This window comes from Mesoplodon mirus (genome assembly GCF_964341445.2).
Source record: "Mesoplodon mirus genome assembly, chromosome: 15".
Classification (NCBI taxonomy): Eukaryota; Metazoa; Chordata; class Mammalia; order Artiodactyla; family Ziphiidae; genus Mesoplodon; species Mesoplodon mirus.
Genome location: NC_138991.1, coordinates 36,992,614 through 37,014,091, shown reverse-complemented (window position 1 = coordinate 37,014,091; position 21,478 = coordinate 36,992,614). Strand labels below are relative to the sequence as shown.

At 56.3% G+C, this 21,478-nt stretch overlaps 1 protein-coding gene across 2 annotated transcripts; it reads right to left on the bottom strand.

The window, feature by feature from the left end:
• Window positions 1-897: 897 nt before the first annotated feature.
• On the bottom strand, window positions 898-15,738 carry LAT2 (linker for activation of T cells family member 2). 2 transcript variants are annotated; one of them, XM_082645102.1, is made up of 13 exons: window positions 15,587-15,738; window positions 11,113-11,238; window positions 10,611-10,650; window positions 6,998-7,041; window positions 6,762-6,822; window positions 6,497-6,534; window positions 6,179-6,214; window positions 6,068-6,098; window positions 5,452-5,507; window positions 4,341-4,403; window positions 3,980-4,051; window positions 3,401-3,521; window positions 898-1,169 (listed from the first exon to the last, which is right to left on the bottom strand). In XM_082645102.1, exons 2-12 carry the CDS (start codon window positions 11,207-11,209, stop codon window positions 3,418-3,420), a joined length of 642 nt encoding a protein of 213 aa, XP_082501228.1. In that variant the 5' UTR covers window positions 11,210-11,238; window positions 15,587-15,738; the 3' UTR covers window positions 898-1,169; window positions 3,401-3,417. The 2 variants fall into 2 exon arrangements, with proteins under 2 accessions (XP_082501228.1, XP_082501227.1); XM_082645101.1 differs by lacking the exons at window positions 6,497-6,534; window positions 6,762-6,822; window positions 6,998-7,041; ... (1 more) ...; window positions 11,113-11,238; window positions 15,587-15,738 and having other exon boundaries at window positions 5,730-6,098; window positions 6,179-6,490.
• Between the last annotated feature and the right edge of the window lie 5,740 nt (window positions 15,739-21,478).

Here is a 21,478-nt window from a genome sequence, read left to right as displayed (position 1 = left end):
AAGGGATGCTTGTACCCATTGTGCAAAGTGAGACCCCAGCTTCCCACACTCAGCGACGGCGGGGCAGGGCCCCCTCCCGCTGGAGCCTCACTGCAGCCCCACCACACCTGTGCTCAGGCCTAAGCTGTCCTCTCCACGTCGTGAGGCCAGGACTGCGGGGTGTGAAGGGACAAGTGGCCAACAGCTGTGTTCTAGATGTTTTTTCTTCTAATTTCCTAACTTGCAGCATTAACTTCGTCTCATAGAATCGGTGCAGCATCTGGAAAGAGGGTTGGACTCAGGGACCAAGTTCTTGTCCCCAGCCTTCTTTCTCTCTAGGCCTCAGGGTCCCTTTCTGAAACAAGAAGCCTGACTTTCATTGCCTTAGAAGGTTCTACGTGAAGCAGGGAAAGCAAACAGGAGAATCACTGCCCTTAAACTGGAACGGTTTATTGAGATGTTTCGGTTGGAGGAGGCATTTTGTTTCCCTGACTCTGGCTTCTCTGACTCAGAAGGTCCCTTGGACCCTGTCCTTCCCATGAGACGGTCAGCTGAGGCTCCAGGCCACTCTACTCCGCCTGCCCCTTCCCCAGAACCGTGACGTGCTCTGTCCACAGCAGACGCTCCTGCTGAAGGGTCATGAAGGTGGCCGTGGCCTCATCTCTGATTCAGTCAACGGAGGCCCAAAGAAAGGAGCGCCAGGGCTCCCTCTAACTCTGCTGAAGTTAAGTACATGTAATGCTTACAGGAGACAAGATAGATACAACCTCTACTCTGAAACGCAGAATATTAAATACAACTCCACCTATATAAATTAACTGTACAAGCTTATCCATCACACACAAAAATCCCAGCAACCAACATTAGTAAGCAATTTGGGATCAAAATCCAAAGCAAAAAAGGACACGAACACCCATGTAGTATGATGTTTTAAATGTGGTTAAGGGGATGAGACTGCCCTGAGTCCTGGGCATCTGACCACAGCGGGAGCTGCCCTCGGCCCCAGGCTCCTGCCTTGCCCGTGGGAGCCGGTCAGAGGGCGGCTCCATGCGTAACTGTCCTTTCCCGGGCTGGGTACCCCGTGGCCAGCTGGCTGGTCCTCAGGGTGCATTGGTGCCCCTCCCAGGAGTAGCTGTAGGGGGTCTAGAAGTTGAGCAGCTCTGGGGAGGCAGTATATGGTTCCCTGGCTCCTGCAATGAAAAGGAAAAATATTTGTTAAAGAGGAAAAGGTTTGCCTGGCCTGACGCTTTGTCCCCTCAGCCCCGGAGCAGCCAGCACGGGTCGAGGAGGATGCACAGTGATGGTCGGTGTCCAGTGAGCAGAGAACCCGCCGTCAAGCAGCCTTAAGCATGTTTCTTATTCCAGGAGCGTCTGCTTTTTGTTTGAAATCCTGACTGCTCGGTTCTGGCTGAGGCCCGAGTTACTCTGACATGCCTTGGGTGCAGGAACACCCTCTGCACAGTAGCTGGCAGCTTTCTGCTGCACGTGTCCTGGGACCAGTACCATTAAGCTGCGTCCTCTCCCCTCGAACCCAGAAAGGACCTGACAGGGATACCGGGCCCTAACTCCACTCTGCCTTCCCCCTTGCCTGGCGGCCCTTCCACCTGCTAGAATATAGGGATTGGGCCTCTGCAGTCTTGTCGAGCTGCTGTGGGCCCCAGCCTGTGGAGTTCAGTCCGTTCTGTGTGTGGGGTCCCGGGTGTAAATTCCAGCCAGCCGTAGCCGACCTAGACTCGAACCTCCAGTATCGTTTGTCAGCGTACAACATACTCTTAGTTTCTTTCGTCTGAAGAACCTGCACAGCCTCTCCACTCCTGCCTCTCCCTGAATCCAGGCGCAGATCTCTAACTGCCCATTTCATACATCCTCCTGCACGGCATCTCCAACTAAACAGGCCCAGAAATAAACCGGCCTTGCCCACAAAACCCGCCCTGCCTGTAGCCTCCCTGATCTCAGTTGCTGGCAGCGACGCCTTCTCATTGCTCAGGCAAACCCCTGCAGGCCTCCTCAAGTCCTCGCTCTACTGGGCAGCCGACACGCCGCGCATCAGTGAGCCCCATCGCTCCGCAAACACTCGCTGGATTCCTGCCTGAGCGCACCGGTCTCCCTGCCTCCACCGCGTCCCTTGTATTCATGTCTCTACGCGGCGGCCCGCGAGCCTTCAGAAACAAGTCATTCTTCTGTTCCAGACCTTCCCCTGCCCCATCTCAGGAAAACCCAGGTGCTGGCCCTGCACGCCTCCCACCGCAGCCCTCCACCTCTGCCGACGCTCCCCCATCATTCTGCCCACACGTCGTCAGACGCAGATTCCTGCTGGGGGTCTTTGCCAGTCCCTCTGCCTGGGTGTCCTTCCCGTCCCCCGAGGGGCGAGGAGGGGAGCTCAGAAAGGTTGCGCTGCCTCCCGGCTTGAATCACGGCACCGCCTCTCCCCGCCCCACGTTGCTCCCCGCCCCTTCCCACCCCTGCAATCCTAACGTGCTGCATTTCTCTCCTCTTCTCTTCCAGCTGGTTATCTGTTTTCTCTCTCCCACCAGGACGGAAGTTCTAAGCGGACAGGGATTGTGTGTCTTCTGTTCATGCCGTGTCCCCAGCCCCCAAGGCAGGACTTGCCCCTGGCAGGGGCCCTCTCGGTACTGGGTGAATGAATGAACCCTGGGCTCTGCCCGTTGGGCTTCAACTGCTGCCACTGATCCTGCTGCTGGTTCTCAATCGGCCCAGGCCGGCCGCCCACTGAGAGGACTGCCCGTGTCCCCCAGATCGGGACTTTGGGCAGCCTTCCGGGGCCCTCGGGTTGACCTGCTCCCCGTGAGGCAGGGCCTGGGCTCCAACATCCGAGCACCTGGGGGACCGTTCCCTCCTCTACTCACTCTAAGTGGGACCTTGGGCAGGTGGCTTGTCCGCTCTGAGCCTTGGGGGCGCCAAGAGATGGTGTGTGTGAGCGCTTGGCACCATTTCCTCCCGATCCCGCCCCGTCCCTGAGTCCAACTGGTCCTGCTTTCCGTGCAGTGCCTTGTGTGTGTTGTCTAAGACACAGGTCCCAGTAGCTCCAGGTTGCAAGCGAGGAAATGGGTCGAGGGAGCTTAAGTCTCTCGCCCAAGGTTGCAGAGGCCCACCCAGAGCCCACCTTCTCATCCCATGACTCACCAGCCTGCCCTGCCTGACACCCCCTGGGCCTGAGACCTGGTGTCCGCCGTGGATCTGTCACCTCCCCACACCAGCCACAGGAGTGGGGGGTAGGCAGGGACTGCTCGGGAGGCCCAGCACCCAGGGCGGCGTCCCAGTGCCCCGAGGAGCCACCCCGTTTCAGCATCCATGGGTGCTGCCCCACGGTCCCTGCTGTGGCTCCTCCAGCCCCAGCTCTCTGCTTCTCCCTTGGAGTGCAGCCCCTTAGCCCTGTGCGGCCCCCCACCCTGGACCGTACCTTCCTCCAGGGCTTCTCTAGGCTTTGGTGGCTGCCACTTCCCCGTTCACATAATCGGGCTCCCCGCCGTCCTCATCTGGACTTCCTACTGGGGAGGGAGGTGCTTCCCTCCGGACCGGCTCTGCGACCCGCAGGCAGATGGTCAGAGGGTTCACACGCACATGCCCAGCCCTGTTCCCACCACCACACAGCCCGCAGGAAAGGCTACACTGGATGGTGTGTCTGTCCCGTCCTCTCTGGGATTTGCCAGAGGTGTGTCCTGCCCAGGAGTAGGGCGAGTGCCATGCTGTCCGTGCAGCTGGATGGGCAGCCGGCCAGGAGGACCAACCTCAGGAGGCCATGGTGCTGCTGAGGGGGGATCCTGGCACAGTTCGAGCCTCTGCAGCCGCTGATGTGCGAGAAGCTTCTCTGTGGAATCAGCTGGACTGGCCGTAGGGGAGCCCACCCGGCCTTGCCCTCCCAGGCCAGATCCCCTAAGCTCCCCTCTCTCCCCCTCCCCTCGACTGTCTGTCCCAGGCCTGGCCCCTCTGAGTCCGCTGAAGGTGACCATTTGGGAGCACCGGGGCCCCGGCCGCATACCCACGACTCTCCTGGACTCCCGCCACTGCTGGATGTACGCCGAGTTCTGATAATCCTCAGACCCCTCGTCCCCTGCAGGGAGAACACCGGGAGAGGGGCTGGCAGAGGGTCAGCCACCATGGCCAGTCCTTAGGCCAGAGATGTGCCACGTCCACCCCTCCAGAGGGGCAGCCTGCGTCCTCGTGCTGGGCAGCCCCCTCGAGGGAGGGAGGGAGAGCCCAGGACTGATGGAGACTCCTCCCGGGACACAGGGTCTGATAATGGTGAACCGTGCCGCGGGGGACTTCAGAGCTCAGCGGGGCAGGCGGGCCTGGCCTAGGAGGCCCGCCTTCCTGCCCTGCTCCGGGGAGGGCAGCCTCACCTGATTCGGTTTTCTTTGGCTCACAGATGAGCACGTTCTCATAGGAATTGGTGTCATCATCATCTGCCAGGGAGAGAGGAGAGGGCACAGGATGCTGGTGGTCCCTGCCCGACAGGCCTGGCCCTTCCTCTCTCCCTGTGTCTCATCAAGCCCCCAGCCCTCTGGGTTCCCCGGGGCCTCGAGCATTCTCCTGGACAAGCTTCTTAAGGGGCGCTGGCCTGGCTCCAGCAGCCTCCACCCTGGGCTCCTTCTCTGTCTTCCCCTGAATGCCCTGGGGAGGGGAGATTCGGGGGTGGGGCTTCAATCAGGCCCACGAGGGACAGTCAGAGAAGGGAGGCCCATCTCTATGGGGCAAAGAGGGGCAGGGAGAGCCGCTGGGGGCCCAGAAGACAGGAAACTGCCTAACCCTTCAGGCAGTGGGGTGGGCTGAGGATCCTTTGTCCGGGGCCTAGGCTGATTGTGGCATATCAGAGCCTGGTACCCCGGCATTCCCCCCCACCCCCCAACGGGGAAGCTGAGCTCTAAACACCACCCCACCCTGCGTCCATCTGTGTCGAAGAGGCTCTGAGAAGTGAGGGCCTCTCCCCAGTTTAGAAATGCAGTGGGGAGAAAAGGACACCCCCTCTCATCCCAGCCCGGCCCCGGCAGGAGCCCAGCCCTGTGCACCTCTCAGCAGGCACTGCCCACCCTCAGTTCTCAGTTTCTGTAGAGGAAAGGTGTTAGGAGCACCTTTGCTCTTAACAAAGGGTGCCAGCATCCTCGGAGCCTGCAGGGCTCAGCGTTTGTCAACAAGGCTGACCGGTCCAGGGCCTTCCTTCAAGGTCCCCTGTGTGCCCAGCCTTGAGAGGGACCTGGATGACAAGGGGACCAGCCTGCCCCCTGCTCCTGCCCTCAGCTCCCCTTCTGGCCCCCCTACCCCTTCTTCCCGCCCATCCCTTCCCTCCTCTGCACCTTGGCTCCTGCGCACAGGGCCAGCCTCCCCCAGGTCCCCCCACCCAGCCTCCTCCAGCCACCTAAACCTCCACCTCTGGCCCCGCCCCAGGGGTGTGACTTCTGAAGCTGCGCTCCCAGGCCACCTCCTCCCTCTCGCCTTCATCGACCTTTGCCTCACCTTCCGGGGGCTTCTGGAACTGCCCATAATCGAAATAGTCCGTGGCGAAGGGGTGTCTGGCAAGAAAACATAGACACAGCACCAACTGCTGGGCAGGCCCATGGTCGGGCCAGGAGCTTCATGAGCGGGCAGCGAGGCCAGGGCTGCTCCGGCCGTCACTGCCCCTGGAGCCTGCGGGGGCCCTGCCAACGTCTCCCCCGATCCTCCCACCCTGCTTCCCTGCACCCCTGAGCCGCCCTGGCTCCAGCCACCTCACCGTGTGGCCTTATGCAAGTTACCTCCTGCCCTGGGCCTCAGTTTGCCCAACTGTGAGATGAGGAGACGTCCTGGGGGCCCTTCCTATCTGAGGGTCGGTGGAACTCGTCTTTGACTGGGTGGTGCAGGATGAGGTCCCCCGATGGCCTCCCACACCCCCAAACAGAGCAGGGCTCCTTCCTGTCCCTGTCCTCAGCCCCCGCAAAGCTACGGTCATGAGGGAAACAGTGCTATGGAGAGCCTGCCTGGGCCAGCGGGTTCCAGGGCAGGAGGGCTTTCTCACGTAAGGAGGCTGCGGGCAGGGCAGGCAGGGCGGGCCGTGGGGCGAGGGGGTGGCCAGGGCCCGGAGAAGCCCGCTCACATGTAGGCTGCATCTGATCTGCATCTACTTCCTGCAGGAGGAGGCAAGAATCAGGCCTGAGCGCGGGCTGTATGCCCCACTGCGGCCCCCTCCTCCGCGGAGCCCACCTACCTTTGCTGAAGTTCTGGTACCTGGAGGATGAAGAATCTGGAAGAAAGGCCAGGCCCGTTGGCTCAATGCTGGTTCCCCAGGCCCCGCCCCCTCCCAGCTGTGACCACCGGAAGAAACCTAGGTGTTTCCAATCTTCACACACTCACACCTGCTCTCCGTCCCCTCTCGCTGCTGGGCCAGCCCCGTCAGGCCTCCCAGCCCAGCTCACAGCGTCTCTCCTCTGGGAAGGCCTCCTGCTCAGTACCTGTCCCACCAGGTACTCACCTGTCTCGGTCCCACCTCGCCCCTGCCCCCAACCCTGTGTCCCAGGGCACTCACCCTCGAGGCTGGGGGAGAACTGCAGCAGCTTGTCCTTCCTGCACGGGAGTGGGGCAGGGGCTGAGGAGGGGCTGGGAGAAGGCCCCGGGTTTCCTGGGGGTCTGGAGGCCACAGTCCCACAGCCCCCCGGTAGGGCCCTCAGAATCAGAACTGGGGCTCTGAGGTCCGAGGAAGGAGCAAGGTCTTGGCCTGGGCTCAGCCAGGTGGGGACCCCGGGGCCCACCTCATCGCCTCCCGTGGGGCTGGGATAGGAGCTCCTTCCTACCTTGCTGATGCCGCGTTGGAGGCCGTGTCCACCAGGGGCCCTGGCCAGGCCTCCCTGACCACTGCAAAGGTTGACGGGGTGTTGGCTGGGCCCCCAGGCCAGCTGGCCAGCACAGCCCCATCACCCCACTAGATCAGGCCTGGCCACAGCCTCAGAACAATGGGGACGAAAGGGACTTTGATGTGGACACTCCCAATCCCGAGCCCAGCCCTGGACCCTTCTGTCTGGGGACTCACAGGTATAGGTCCGGGCCACTGCAAAGTTCTGCTGATTTTCTTGCCTGGAAACACATGAAGCTGCGCTGAGCCAGGGCCTGGCCTCCCACAGCCCCAGGGACAGAGGGGCAGGACAGACGGACAGGGAGGGACAGACCAGGGCGAGAGTGAGGAGGGGCTGCCAGCCCCCCAGGACTCAGATCCAGGGCTTCCTGATGTACCCCTTCTCTAGAGTGCTTCCCTGCCTGCCCACCGCGTGCCCACACTTCTCACATGGCCCTGGGCTGGAGCCAGCTGCCAGCCAGACATATGCCCCCACAGAGCCTCCCCAGGACCCCCGGAGATGCCCAGAAGAGTCTGTGGGCAGGGCTGGGGCAGCTGCTCAGGGACCTGGCAGTGACCAGCCAGGAGCAACAAAGAGGCGGCTCCCAACACCTACCATCCCAGGCGGGTTTAACATTCCTAACAGAGCGAGGTCCTCTTGAGTTGTTCACACACGCCATTTACTCCCCAGTAACTGATGAGGCAACTTCAAGGCTTAGCAGACACAGCCAGGTATCTAACCATCACCTTCTTTCTTTGAAACAGAACCCTGATTTTTATTTAGACAGCCACATGCCCATCCAAAGGACTGTATTTCCCAATAAATGGGACTACATCAAACTAGAAACCTTCTGCTCAACAAAGGAAATCATCGACAAAACAAAAAGACAACCTACCGATTGGGAGAAGGTATTTGCAAATGATATATCCAATACAGGGTTAATATCCCTTATAATATAATACATAATTAACTCAACTCAACAACAAAAAAACAACCTGATTAAAAAATGGGCAGAGGAACTGAATAGACACTTTTCCAAAGAAGACAAACAGATGGCCAACAGACACATGAAAAGCTGTTCAACATCACTAATTATGAGGGAAATAAATGCAAATCAAAACCATGTTGAAGTAACACCTCACACCTGTTAGAATGACTATTATCAAAAAGACAAGAAGTAACAAGGGTTGGCGAGGATGTGGAGAAAAGGAAACCCTTGGGCACTGTTGAGGGGAATGTAAATTGGTGCAGCCACTATAAACACAGTATAGAGAGAGATTCCTCAAAAAACTAAGAATAGAGCTACCATATGAGCCAGCAATCCCACTTCTGGGTATTTATCTAAAGAATACAAAATAACTAATTTGAAAAGATATATGCACCCGTAGGTTCATTGCAGCACTATTTACAATAGCCAAGACATGGAAACCACCTAAGTGCCCATCAACAGATGAATGGATAAAGAGGATGTGGTATATATACACACTGGAATACTATTCAGCCATAAAAAAGATGAAACCTTGCCATTTGTGACAACATGGATGGACCTTGAGGGAATTATGCTAAGTAAAATAAGTCAAACAGAGAAAGAAAAATTCTGTATGATTTCATTCATATGTGGAATATAAAAAACAAACAAAAAACCCAAAATAAATGAACAAACCAAACAAAAACAAACACATAGATACAGAGAACAGAATAGTGGTTATCTGTGGTTACCAGGGGTGGGGGAGAGCAAAATGGGTAAAGGGGATCAACTGCATGATGATAGATTGAAACTAAATTTTTGTTGGTGAGCTCGATGTAGGGTATACAGAAGTAGAAATATAATGTCGTACACATGAAACTTATATAATGTTATAAACTAGTGTTACCTCAATTTTTTTAAAAAGGCTATATTTCCCAGCCTCCCTTGCATTTATGTGTGACCATATAATTCTGGTTAATGAAATGCAAAGCCAAGGTTGTTGGGCTTTCAGGAAAACTCCTTTAAGGAGGCACTGCTAACTGGGATGCCCCATTTCTGTCCTTCTCCTTCATTCTTACTACTGCCTGGAAGGCAGAGATGAGGGCTGGAGCTCTAGCTGCCACTTTGGACCATGAAATGACCTTGGGAATGAAAGCCACTGCTAAGGATAGTGGATCAGATTAGCTAATCATTAAACCATTTTGGGTTCCTCCCCTGGACCAGAATGGTGACATGCCCCAGCCTTCCAGCCTTGGGGGCTGGGGGTCAGAGTGATCTGATTTAGGAATGATGCCCTAAATCCACAGAAGAGAGTCAGGCATGGCTTCCCAGAGGAAATGATGCAGGAGCTGGGCCTGGCACACACGGGCTGATAGAACTGAACCCAAGTGAGGTGGGGAGAGCCCAAGTCTCCCCTCCCACCTCCTCCCACTTAGGCCTAGTTTTCCCACCTCCCACGTGAGGAGGTTTAACTTGCGCCTCTGACTATCTTCAGTTCTAAGATTAATCAGAGGCCTGGAGTGGGCAGGGACTAAGGGAGGAGGGTAGAGGGAAGATACTGAGGAACTTGCCCTGGGGCAGGGGTGTGGGTGGGCACTAGGGGAGCCCAGCCCAGCCCTGGTGGAGGTTATGGGCTGGCGAGCCAGAGGACCAAGTGGCCCCAAAAGCCTGGGAAGGTCCAGCCCTGGCCCCAGGAGTAGGCATGGATGGGAAAATTCTATTTTCAAATCTCACTGTGGTTTTTCAGTTGCAAAAGGAAATGAGAGAGGGTGTGTGTGTGAGTTTGTATGTGAGTGCTTGCCCAGGCGTGCAAGCAAGTGCCATGAGTGTGAGAAGTGCACGCATGAGCGAGTGCTGGGGGAGCCTGTGGGTGCAAGTGGGCGTGCAGGCCCGTGCACGTGTGTGCACGCAGGTCTCAGAGCCCTCCACCAGGCACTGTAAGGACACCACTGGCTGCTGCTCTCCTGCCTCGAGTTGTTCTTGGGTCGCCCCCCGATCCACAGCGCCCAGCACTGCTGACCCTCCCAGGGCTCACAGAACGGCCAGCCTGTCCCCAAGGTGCCTGGAACTCCCTCCTGCCCAGGTCCTGCAACTCTGCCTGGGGTCAGTGGCCCCGTTTCATCTCACCCCCACTGCCCTGCTTCCAGCTCTCCCGTGGCTCCCTTTGGCCCTTAGGACAAAGGCCAAGGCCTCTCTCCACAGTCAAGACTCTTCTTCCTCCGCATTCAGCTGATCTCTCTCAAGACACACTCACAGCAACCACCTCATCCCCAAGACAGTGTCCACCCCGGCCCGACATCGGCAAATGCCCACACCATTCCCTCTCTCTCTGGATGTCCCCTTTCGCCTTCTTTCTCTCTTAAAATCCCTCTCGCCTCCTCCAGGAGGCCTTCCCTGGTCCCCCAAATTTCACACCCATATCCTCCCCAGAGGTCCTTTAGTGTTTTCCAGGGGAGACTCAGACACAGCGCCCGGTCTCTGTCCCCTCCACTGCCCCGGGAGGGTGGGATTCCTCTGTCGACCTCCAGCACCGGCACAGTGCGCTCCCCAGGGCTGGGGTCACCATGGGGATTTCTGGAGATGCTCCTGGGCTAGCTGGAGTGTGGCATCCCTTCCTCCCCTCCTGTGGCATCCCCAGCCCTCCCCATCAAGGGCCGGGTCTGGACAGCCCCTGGGCATCCCCTCACCTCCCCTAACTGCTTAGAACCCACTAGAGCCCGGCATGGAGGAGGTATGAGTGAAGGGTTAGGGGTGGGGTGTGGCGGTGCCCGAGGGGATGCCCACATGGACACCCACGCCCAGGGCACACAGCGTCACCGGGCTGGGGACACTGAGACACTCACAGGCTCCTCTGCTCATAGATTTTCTCGGACCTCTTCGCACCTGCAAGAACAGGACCAGATTAGCAAGCGTCCTGGGGCCGGGTGGGAACTGAGATCTGAGGCCCAACCATCTTGTCTCCCCTGTGCCCTGTGCAGGCCTCAGACCGGACGTGCGGGCTAAGCCACCAATCACAGGGGGCCACCTGACACTGGCGGGGGTTGCTCACCATTTATTTAGGAACACGGAGCATGGAGAAGGCGGACGCAGGCAGCCCAGCCCCCCTCCCCACGCTTGTCCAGTGCAGTCCATCGGCCCCAGACACATGCCCTTGACACAGCAGAACCGAAGCCCCCAGTGAGCCAGACCCATTGTCTTCAGAGGAGAAACCCAGGCCCCCGGGGTTCACTTCTGCCTCCTGAGGCTTATCTGACTGCCCTTTCCGACTGCAGCCAGGTCTGGGCCTGAGTGGCTCGCTGGGTACACCGCCCGCCCCTCCCTCGCACCCATGATCCCAGCCTTTACCTGGGCGGGAGCAGCGCACACACAGGCCGGCCGCCGCCCACAGCAGCAGCAGCAGTAGGGCCGCCCCCGGCCACAGCAGCTCCGTGCCCGCGCTCATGTCCACTCCTGGCCACTCTTCCTGCAGGGCTGCGACGTGGGGGCACTGTGAGCCGGGGTGGAGGCTGCAGGGCCGCCCCCTCCAGGAACCCCAGGTTTCTGGCCCCCACTGTCCCCTGCCAACCCCACAGCTGAGCCCAGCATCACCTCCCCTCCCTGCTCTGGGACCAGGGGGCGACAGAACCAGCCCTGTTCCCCCATCTGACCCCCGACCCGCACCCCGGGCTCCCAGGGCCATCATCAACTCTTGGTAAGTGCTGGAAGGTTCTGGAGACCTGCCAGACAGCACCACATGTATTTGCACACTCCCACACACGTCTTCGCTTAGTCCTCCCAACTGCCCTTTGAGGGAGAGGCTCGAGCCATTTCACAAACAGAAAAACGGAAGCCAGAGATCCCACAGTTGCTAAGGGGAAAAACAGGATTTGAACTCCAGCCTCCAGACCCTAACGCTGGCTCCGCCCACTGCATCCTGTTGCCTCCTGCCAACTCAGCTTTATTCCCCCACCTCAGAGTCCATGGCCCCTTCTGCCTGGGAGCCCCTGGCAGCCCCCATCGACCCTTGGGTGGTTCTCCGCTCCTACCCATGGCCTCTGGGGAAGCTGGGGGTGGGATTCCCATTCCTAAAACACCCATCTGCCCAGATTCCTCCTGCCCTGGGTGCCGGAAGGAGGGAGGTCAGGAAGGCTTCCTGGAGGAGGTGGGCCTGAGACCAGGAGGGGAAGAAGGGCGCCTGGGCAGATGGACCTTGGTGGCTGGTGGTGGGATGTGCTGGGAGGTGGGGCTAAAAGGCTGCTTCTTGGTCAGTGGCCGGTCCCAGCCTCGGGGCCCCGCTGTGACTGCCAGGCCTCAGCAAAGCCACAGGCACCCACACAGGAGGGCCTGGTGAGTACAGCCCACTTGAGGGGCTCTCTAAGGAGAATCGTTACGACTATAAAGAGACTCAGCCCCCCCTTGCAAATGCCAGTGACAGAGCTGAGGGCAGCCGGGGGTCCTGAGGGGGCGGTACCCCGTGGTGGGCACGTGGAGCCCACGCTACTGAGTGTCCCCTCCGTGAACACCTGTTCCTCCTGCCTCGGCCACCTGGGAGGAGGCTTCTCCCTGCTTCCCAGCTGGGGAGGGCAAGGCTTGGGGAGACCTGAGCTTTGTGCTGCCCGCCTCCTGCTCCGGGCTCCCCAGAGGGCTGCACTGTACCCAGCCGTCCCCCTCACCACTCTGAGCTTCCTGAATCCCTGTGGCAAATATGACAAGGAATCTCTGTGCAGGGCCGAGCCCCGGTCAGGGGCCCGTCATGAAGAAGTCACCTCTCCTTCCCCCAAACTCCAAGTGAGTCAGCGGAAACATGACCATTCCCAAACCTCATGACCCGGCGGCCTCCACATGAGGAGAGAGGATGGCCTGGTCACCCCAGGAGGCTGTCTGAGGGGATCTACGAGCCTGGGCACTGCCCTCCCAGGCCGCATAACCTCCTCCCTCCCCCCCACCTCGTTCTGCCCCGGGGCTGCCTCCCTGCCGGGCCTCCAGCCAAGGCCCAAGTCCATCTCAGGCTGGTGAGGTTGGGAGCACCTGGCCTTGAATCGGGGAAGCCTGCCTGTGCCTCAGGGTCTCTTGGCCTCAGTTTTCTCATCTATAAGACTGGGATCAACCCAGGCCCTTCCTCAAAGAGTCGTTGGGAGGACAAACACGTCCAGCCTGGATCACAGTTGGGGCTTCCGGAAGAGAAACTTGCTGAGGATCTTATTTCCAGTTGGCTGGTTTAGACAGGTCCCTTGAGCTCCCACCCTTGACATCTTTGTCCTTTGGTCAAAACAGAGACTCTTTCTGCCCCAGAGGAAGTTCAGGCACAGACACATGGGAGGGTTCCCCCCTGGGACAAGGGTCCAGCACTGGTCACCGCCGGGGTCTGCTTAAGACCCCAGGAGCAAGTCCACACTCTCAGCTTGGCATTCAAGGCCCTGGGACCTGGGCTGCTGACCTCTGCTGCCCTCCCTCCCAGAGGACCCCAACCATCAGAAAGCCCTCTTGCTTCCTGGCCCTGCTGTTTTGGAATGAGCAGCACGCTCGGATGCCCCCAGCCCTGGTCCATCTCCACCTGCCTGGCACTGGGTGAGGGAAGGGAGGGGAACATGAGAACACAAATTCTGCCCCAGCTGCTGAATCCCAGTGTCACCGGCCTTCGGTCACCCCTCTGTTAAATGAGAGAAAGAATGACACTCAACACTCAGGTTTGTCATCTGAGGCCCAGCACTGAGAGGACACCTGTAAGGTGCTAGTGCCGGACGGTGGGGCACGGTTGGCTGTGACCACCGTGACTTGCCATCATCACGGTCCCTGTGGGATGGGAAGAGACAGCCGCCTCCTGTCGGGGCCAGAGCTGGCTGGATGGCCTGCACTGAGCAGTGTGGGTCAACCCTACCTGAAGCCCTCCTTGTCGGGTCCCCCAGACATGCAGGCCTGAGCCCCCGCTCTACTGCACCATGCAGGGAGTCGTGGTGGGACCCTGGGAGGGGCTGGGATCTGAAGGAGAGCAGCGCTGTTGTCCCAGCCCTTCGGTTGTCACAGACGCAGGTAGCATCACCTTGGAGATGCCAGCTCCTTTCTTCCAAGGGAGGAGAGGGAGGCCCAGAGAGGTGAGTATTCTCCCCAAGGTCACACAGCAGACCAGTCACAGAACCAAGATCTATACCCAGGGCAGGCTGACTCCAAGACCTACACTCCTTTACGTAAATCCTTTCTTATATTACATTTTTAAGAATCACACAATATTTTTTAAAAGAAAGGCTCATTTGGGGAAAACTCTGTGGCTGCCCCCCAGACTGAATCCATCTGTCCTCTCTCCTTGCTTTCCCAACCAGGCTTGAGAACAAGTGGGGTACGGGAGGGCGGAGGGAGAGGAGCTGGGCCCCTGGTGGAGGCAGGCCCGGCAGCCCCAGGAGGGCCCCAAGGGGCCAGGCAGGGCTGAGTCGGGTGGGGAGGGGAGGGGAGGCCGCCACAGCCCGTGGCCTGCAGGCCAAAATAGCAGAAAGGGAAGTGGGCAGTTTTCATATGAACAAGTTTTGCAACAAGCTGACGGCGGAAAAGCTCTCAGGGCTGGGCTGAGCAAGCCTCTGCACCCAGCCTCTCACCCTGAAAGGCCCTTGGCAACCCTCCTGCTCAGCCTCCCAGCCCTCATGTAGTACATGGGGAAACTGAGGCCCACCAGGGCCGAAGGTCAGGCTGCGGGGGTAGGGGTGGACCCAGAGGTCCCCGTCCGGCTCCTGGAAAGACTTATCCGCTGGGCTCTGCTCCGTTTTCCCAAATAACCTTGGCCTTCAGATGAGGCTGACCGAGAGTTCTCTAATGGAGGCTCTTAATGCACAGGCGGCTGGGGTAGGGACCCGGGCAGCCCTTGTTCCGGGCACGGGTGGGGGATGGTGAAGGTCAGGGCCACCCGTAGGCAGAGCAGGGCACCAAGAGCACCCCAGGTCATTTGTAGAGACGTGGATGCATCTAGAGACTGTCATACAGAGCGAAGTAAGTCAGAAAGAGAAAAACAAATATCGTATATTAACGCATATATGCAGAACCTAGAAAAATAGTACAGATGAACCGGTTTGCAGGGCAGAAATTGAGACACAGATGTAGAGAACAAACGTATGGACACCAAGGGGGGAAAGCGGTGGGGGTGGTGATGGTGGGATGAATTGGGAGATTGGGATTGACCTGTATACACTGATGTGGATAAAATGGATAACTAATAAGAACCTGCTGTATAAAAAAATAAATAAAATAAAATTTTTAAAAAACAAAGAGCACCCAAGGGCCTACAGTTTCTCAGCCCCCCAGCAGAGAGCTGGTGGCCAGCCTGGGGGTTGGGCGGGGTGGCCGGGACAGCTTCTTCCTCCCGGCCAGGGGCAGGACCTGGCTCTGCTTGTCTGTAGCATCTCTCCCATCCTCCCACAGCCCTGGGGCAGGGTTGTTACAGCCCCGTTCTACAGATGAAGAAACCAAGGCTCACAGGTCTGGGCCTGGGGAGCTGCTATCCTCGACTCTCACCGGACTCTGAAAGTGATGGAACCCGCCCTGGGGGGCTTCCCAGGGCTGTGCAGGCTGGGCTGGGGAAGGCGGGGCGGGAGAGGGGCCAAAGCCCCAGAATCAGCTGCCCCTCTAGTGCCACAGGGCCTGGGGCGAGGGCTTCCTAGCTGGGGGCACCAGGACAGGCCTGGGGCCAAGGGAGGGAGTGCCGGGCATCCCGGCTTCTTCCCAGCCCACCCGACGGGCAGCCAAGCACTCCTGCTGGGCCAGCAGGGCCACTCCCAACCCCGTGGGGTGTCGGGGGGACAGCCTCAGGACCCCTGCCTTGGGGGCCAGGCTCCAGGCACCCCTGGAAAAGGCTTACCTGAGAGAGGGGGGCTCCTCACTGCGGCCACCTCATCCTGAGCCCACACACCTGCCTGATCTGATGCCAATGCCACAGACACTGGCAGGCAGGATGCAAGGCGGCGGGCTTCCTGTCAGCCAGTGAATCATCCCTCATACATCCGCTGCTCTGCCGGACAGGCTCTGCTCTTAACAGACAGAGGCAGAGAGACAAACAGAGACAGAGACAGAGAGACAGAGAGACACACAAACAGGCACAGAGAGAACAGAAAGACATGGACACACAAACACACACAAAATTCACACTAAATACACACACACAAACACATGTCTCACAAAGAGGAAGAGACACACACTGCGGGACAGGGACAAAGGGAACGAAATGGGGGAGCACACACAGACGCACATGGGCAGCGAGAGAGTAGGAAGACACGGAGAGACACACTGAAAACATACACACACACAGATATACGTGCAGGGAGAGAATGAGAAACACAGATACACACACACACAACATGGGACGTGGGTGGATGGGCACAGAGAGACATATCAGGGCAGACATCACAAACGAACGGGCAGAGACAAAGACAGATGGACAGAGGAGTGGACAGTCCCTGGCAGCAGAGGAAGGGACCAAGCTGAAGGACAGAAGGAAGGACAACCATGACTCCTCTGCCGGGCCTGGGAGCCTCCGCACACCCATTTTCCAGATGAGGCTCACAGAGGCGTGGAGCCAGCCTTGGGCAGGGCGGCTAGAGCTCAGCCCCCACTCTCTCCACCTGCTGCCCTGGTGCCTGGGCCCTTCCCTCAGAGGTGAGGATGGCGCTACAGACAGGTGCCCCGCACGCACGCAGCAAGTGTTCCCCAGTGCCTCCCATTACTGGTCATTAAATAACTTGCCCAAGGCCGCTGAACTCTTAGTAGCGCCCCATCCGCTAGAGACCAGGAAGCCCACAGGGGTCACCCCAACCGCCACCTGTCTGGCATCTCAGAGCCTGGGGTCCCCAGCTCTGGGCCCCTCTCTGCTGGGACAAGGTTCTTCTTTCAGCCCCAGTCCAGGGTCCACAGGCTTCCCAGACCCGGCCAGGCGACAGTGGAAGTGCCGCCAGGAGGCCCAGCGGCAACCAAAAGAGAAATGCAAGGGCTGGGCGCCCGCTGCTGCCCCCCCGCGGGGGAGAAGGGTGGCGCAGGGACTGGAGCTTATGGGAGAGCCCGTGGGCCCTGAGCATCAGCAGTCATCCTCATCCCCGCAAGTGGTGGCACCCGAACTAAAGCCAACATCACCTGACTCCCAAGCCTGAGAATCACTGCTGCCTCCCTCATCCCACGTGGGGCAGTGGTACGTTTAAGTCCCACGGCAACTCTTGGAGGGTGACCTTACTTTTCTTATACAGGTGAGCTGACTGAGGCTCAGAGGCTACGCTGGATTTGAACCCAGACTCCAAAGCCTCCAAAGCCTGTCGTCTTTTCACCACCCTTGAGCGCAGGTCCTCTCTGGGATGGCCTGCCTGGCTCCTCCTCACCCACTGGGACAAGCCTGTGTTGGTTTCCATCCATACCTGGACTATGTACCTGCCCAGGGTTTCCTGCCCGCGGAGACGGACAGAAGCTCCAACATGTCCAGTGGGAATGGCGCTCTGTTCTACATGCTGGCTTCTGTTGCAGCCTTAGCGATGGCAGATGCTGGAGAAGTGACCGCCAACCACCGGCAAAGTCTCAGGGCCCATCTACAGTGGCACCTAGTAGCCCTCTTGCACCCTCTCTGAGCCCAGTTTCCATCTATAAAGACGGGGGCCTGTCAACCTAAAGACCCTTTTTGGACTTGAGTGGAAGGAGGATCCTGCCCCCTTTTGGGCAATTCTCAAATTCCTCCAAGTTCTATTTCATTTATAGGCCAGTTTTTTTCCAAAAAAAAAAACCAAACCAAAAACCCAAATGAGATATTTCGTGTCCGGTTGTGTAAATGCTAGTGCACTTGGGTTTTGTTTTGTGCTCGTGGCATGTGGAATCCTAGTTCCCTGACCAGGGATCAAATCTGCACACACCCTGCGCCTTGGAAGTGTGGAGTCTTAACCACTGGACCACAAGGGAAGTCCCGGGTTTTTTTTATTGTTTATTTTTTTGTTTTCAATTCAATGGTTGCTGGCATATTACATTTTAAAAAGTTGTAACAAAATATATAACACAAAAGTTACCACTCTAGCCACTTTTGTGTGCAATTCAGTGGCATTAATTATTCACGTTGTACAACCATCACCAGTCTATTTTCAAAGTTTTCATCACTCCAAACAGGGCTAATTGGCTTTTCAGCTCACAGTTGAGTGTCAGTTGTGTACACGTTACAGAAGCAAGATATCTAGGTAGTAATGCAGCAGTTCTAAGAACTCAACAACTCCAAGGCTGAGAATCTTCTGGCGTCATACATCCCTTAAAGGCTAGTGGGAAGTGAGGGATTTTCTTCAGAAAAATGCACCTTGAGAAGCGTACACAACATTCTAGAAGCCCCTGGAGCCTGTCTATAAAGCTGTCTGCCACCCTCAACTCTCAAGGTACAGACAAGCATCATTCCTGTCCCTCATCTCCAGCCATTTATGCCATTTATCTTTGGTCATGACCTCACTACCCAACGGAACCTAGAATATCCTCCCAATTCTTCTGCCTCCCCCCGACCTATGTGACTTTTTTGTCATCTATGTGTATTTCTAAAGTGTCTTTTATGTATAAAATTATCATGCTGCGTGGCTGTTATTTCTCTTGGGTACATATCTGGGAGGTGAACCGCTGGGCTAGAGTGTGAGAACATTCAATTTTCAGGTTAATGCTAATTTCAAATTAATTCCCACAGTGGCTGTACTCAGTCTCATTTGTAACATGTTGAGAGACCCACAAACTTGCCAGCAACTGGTTTGTCAGGCTTCTTGCCATTTGGAGGGGGTAAAATAGTATTTTCTTTGTAGTCTTGATTTACAACTCCTTGATTGCTAATGAGGCTGACCATTTTGGGGCCATATTTCCTCTCCTGTGAAATGCCTGTTCATGTGTTGCTTAGTTTTCTATTGGGTTGCTTTTCTCTTACAGATCTGCAGGAAATCATCACATACCCTTCATGTATTTTTAGTCTGTAATACCTCCGTTTTATTTATATTTTGATACATTACTTTAAAAAAATCTAGTGAGCCTATTTTTAATTTCAAGAGTATAATGCATGTGAGAGACTTCTACCAGTTCCGAGGAGTCTTGGTGCTATTTACAGAACCTCTGGGCTACCTGGAAAGCTTCTCTGATCTCCCTCCCTCCCAATCCCGTTTGGAAAGATAAGCTTCTAGGCCAGTAATTTTATTACCATTTACCTTGTCTCCCACAGTGAACGAAAGAACAGGTACAGGAAACAGATTTTTTCTAAGTGCCTGAACTGAAAACCAAAGAGCCTGCCGCTGCAAAGGAGTGCGTTTCTGTTTGTATATTTAATATTTTACAGTTAGAGTGTGGTTACAGATGGGGGAAGAGATTAGTAGCAGGCTATAATTAAGTACATAGCTTTCATTATTTTGGCTCTTTTTCATGACAAAAAACTGCAAAAGGAAAACTCTCAGATACTAGATGTTTATAAGCCTGTGAATCTCTCCCAAGCGAGAAAGTAACTCAAACATCTCAATGTTGTTAGACTGGCCAAGAAAATGCAAAAGACAGAGCAAAGCTCCTCACCAACAAGGGCAGATGTGGCCAGGCCCAGGCCAGCTGTTCCTGGAAAGAAGCACAAGGGGCCCAGCCTGCCGTCCACACAGCCTCCCTTCAGGGGGACCTTTTAGGATGGTTCACTACCCTACATGCCAGGCAAACTGTCTGGGGAGAGTGGGGAGAACCAGGAGATGGCCATCTGTGACACGCGCCACAGACTTCGGTATGGATGATCCTTCAGAAAGTTCAGGACGTGACCCATCTCCCTCCCCAATTTCCCTACAAGAACAGTGGGGAGAAATCCCACTGTGCAGACATCAAGCAGCAGCTGAACTGCATACAGGCCACTGACCCCATCCTCCACGGGACCAAGTAGCCCCACAGACAGCACTGGGCCCCCTCAGGACCTACTGAGGTTGCCATTCCAAAGAGTGAAACTTGTCACGGTACTAGTGACCCCGCATGACCTCAACAGCCATTTGGAATTTGAGAAGAGGACTGAGAGGAAGCAAAAGTGTATCTGAAGCATAACTCGTGAAGAGATTATAATAAGGTTGTTTAAAAAATCAGGCACAAGAATCTCTAGAGGCTGCATTGCACCATCTCATGACATAGCAAAGAAACGCTGTTTCTAACGCATCTCAAGCCAGAGTGGCTTTAACAAACTCAAGTGAATCAGCTTTTGTGTTTTTTTTTTGCGGTACTGCGGGCCTCTCACTGTTGTGGCCTCTCCCGTTGCGGAGCACAGGTTCTGGATGCGCAGGCTCGGCGGCCATGGCTCACAGGCCCAGCCGCTCCGCGGCATGTGGGATCTTCCTGGACCGGGGCAAGAACCCGCGACCCCTGCATCGGCAGGCGGACTCTCAACCACTGCGCCACCAGGGAATCCCCCTGTGAATAAGTGTTTCTTCTTCTAGACTTGATCTCTACCAAGTAACTTTCTTCACTGAGAAAACCAGGCTACTTCTAAGCAATCACGAATTGAAAGGGGATGCTAGGTAACAATTTCAACACCTTCCTTCCTCACCCGAACATACACCCCTCCTGACTACTTCCCCCTTTCTGCCTCGAGCTCACTAAGACCTCCCTGAAGAAACAAGACATTTGAGTCATGATGGGAAACCCAGGCTTCTGGAAGCCTGCTGTGGAAACTTGTCCTCTCCCGGGACCTGGAGAAACAATCTGGCTTCGGACAAAATGGACTCCGAGGAAAGAACATTCTTAGAAACCTGAACCCCTTATTAAAAGGGCCTCACTTGGCACTCCACTAAAATGTTTCTCTGAAACCAGTTCAAGAATAGCAGAGAGAAACCAGATGTCAACTATCTGTCTAAACCTATCTCTGGAACACTCACATAGGTGGTACAAACTTTTATGAAAATGACCCTATTTATTTAGGTGCTTATTTGGAGAAAGACATACCTTCCCATCTCAGTTCAGTTACTTATGGATGAGACACAGGTGCTAAAACACTTTCTGTGATGTCTTAATATTACAAAAGTATTACAGGCCAAGGGAAGAGGTGCTTGTGAGAAGCAACCACTGCACAGTAACAGCAACATCTGGGGGAGGCAGAAAGGCAGCTGCAGTCTCATTTCAATCATAAGAAACCTCTGAATTACTGGGAGACCTAGATGACCCTTCCAAGGGTCTGAACATTCCACAGGCCCTTAAAGATGGAATCCAAAGAACCTTTGGAAAAAAGGCTCATAAAAGTTGGATTTCAAGCCTCTGGCCACCAGCCCCAGGAAATCCCTCCAGGAGACCAAGTTCCAACTCCCTAACTTTGGGCAGAGGGTTTCCAGTCTCAGGAATGCTCCCACTCTTTTAAGGAAACACCAGTCGGCATCAAGTCCTCTCCTCCAAGCCCTCTCGGCTGAGGAGCAGCTGCAGTAAACAGTCCCTCACGCACTTGGCCGGAAGAGCACCCATCCTCCCCGCCTTGTTTGTCCAGATTGAGCTGCAGTCAGGCTCTGACCGCAAGGTAAGCAACTTTTGCACCCTCCCCACCAGCCTGGCCTCTCCCACACGTAGTTCAAAGCCCTGCCCCTTGCCCACCGGGTCATAAAATCACTCAACTACACAGCAGCGCCTCCTCAAACACACGACCTGCTTGCCACGAAGTAGCACCCATCATGCACATGAGGAGCACCTAGGATTTCTTCTCAAACAAGCAGTTATTATTTTGTTTGTTTTGTTTTTTTGCAGTACGTGGGCCTCTCACTGTTGTGGC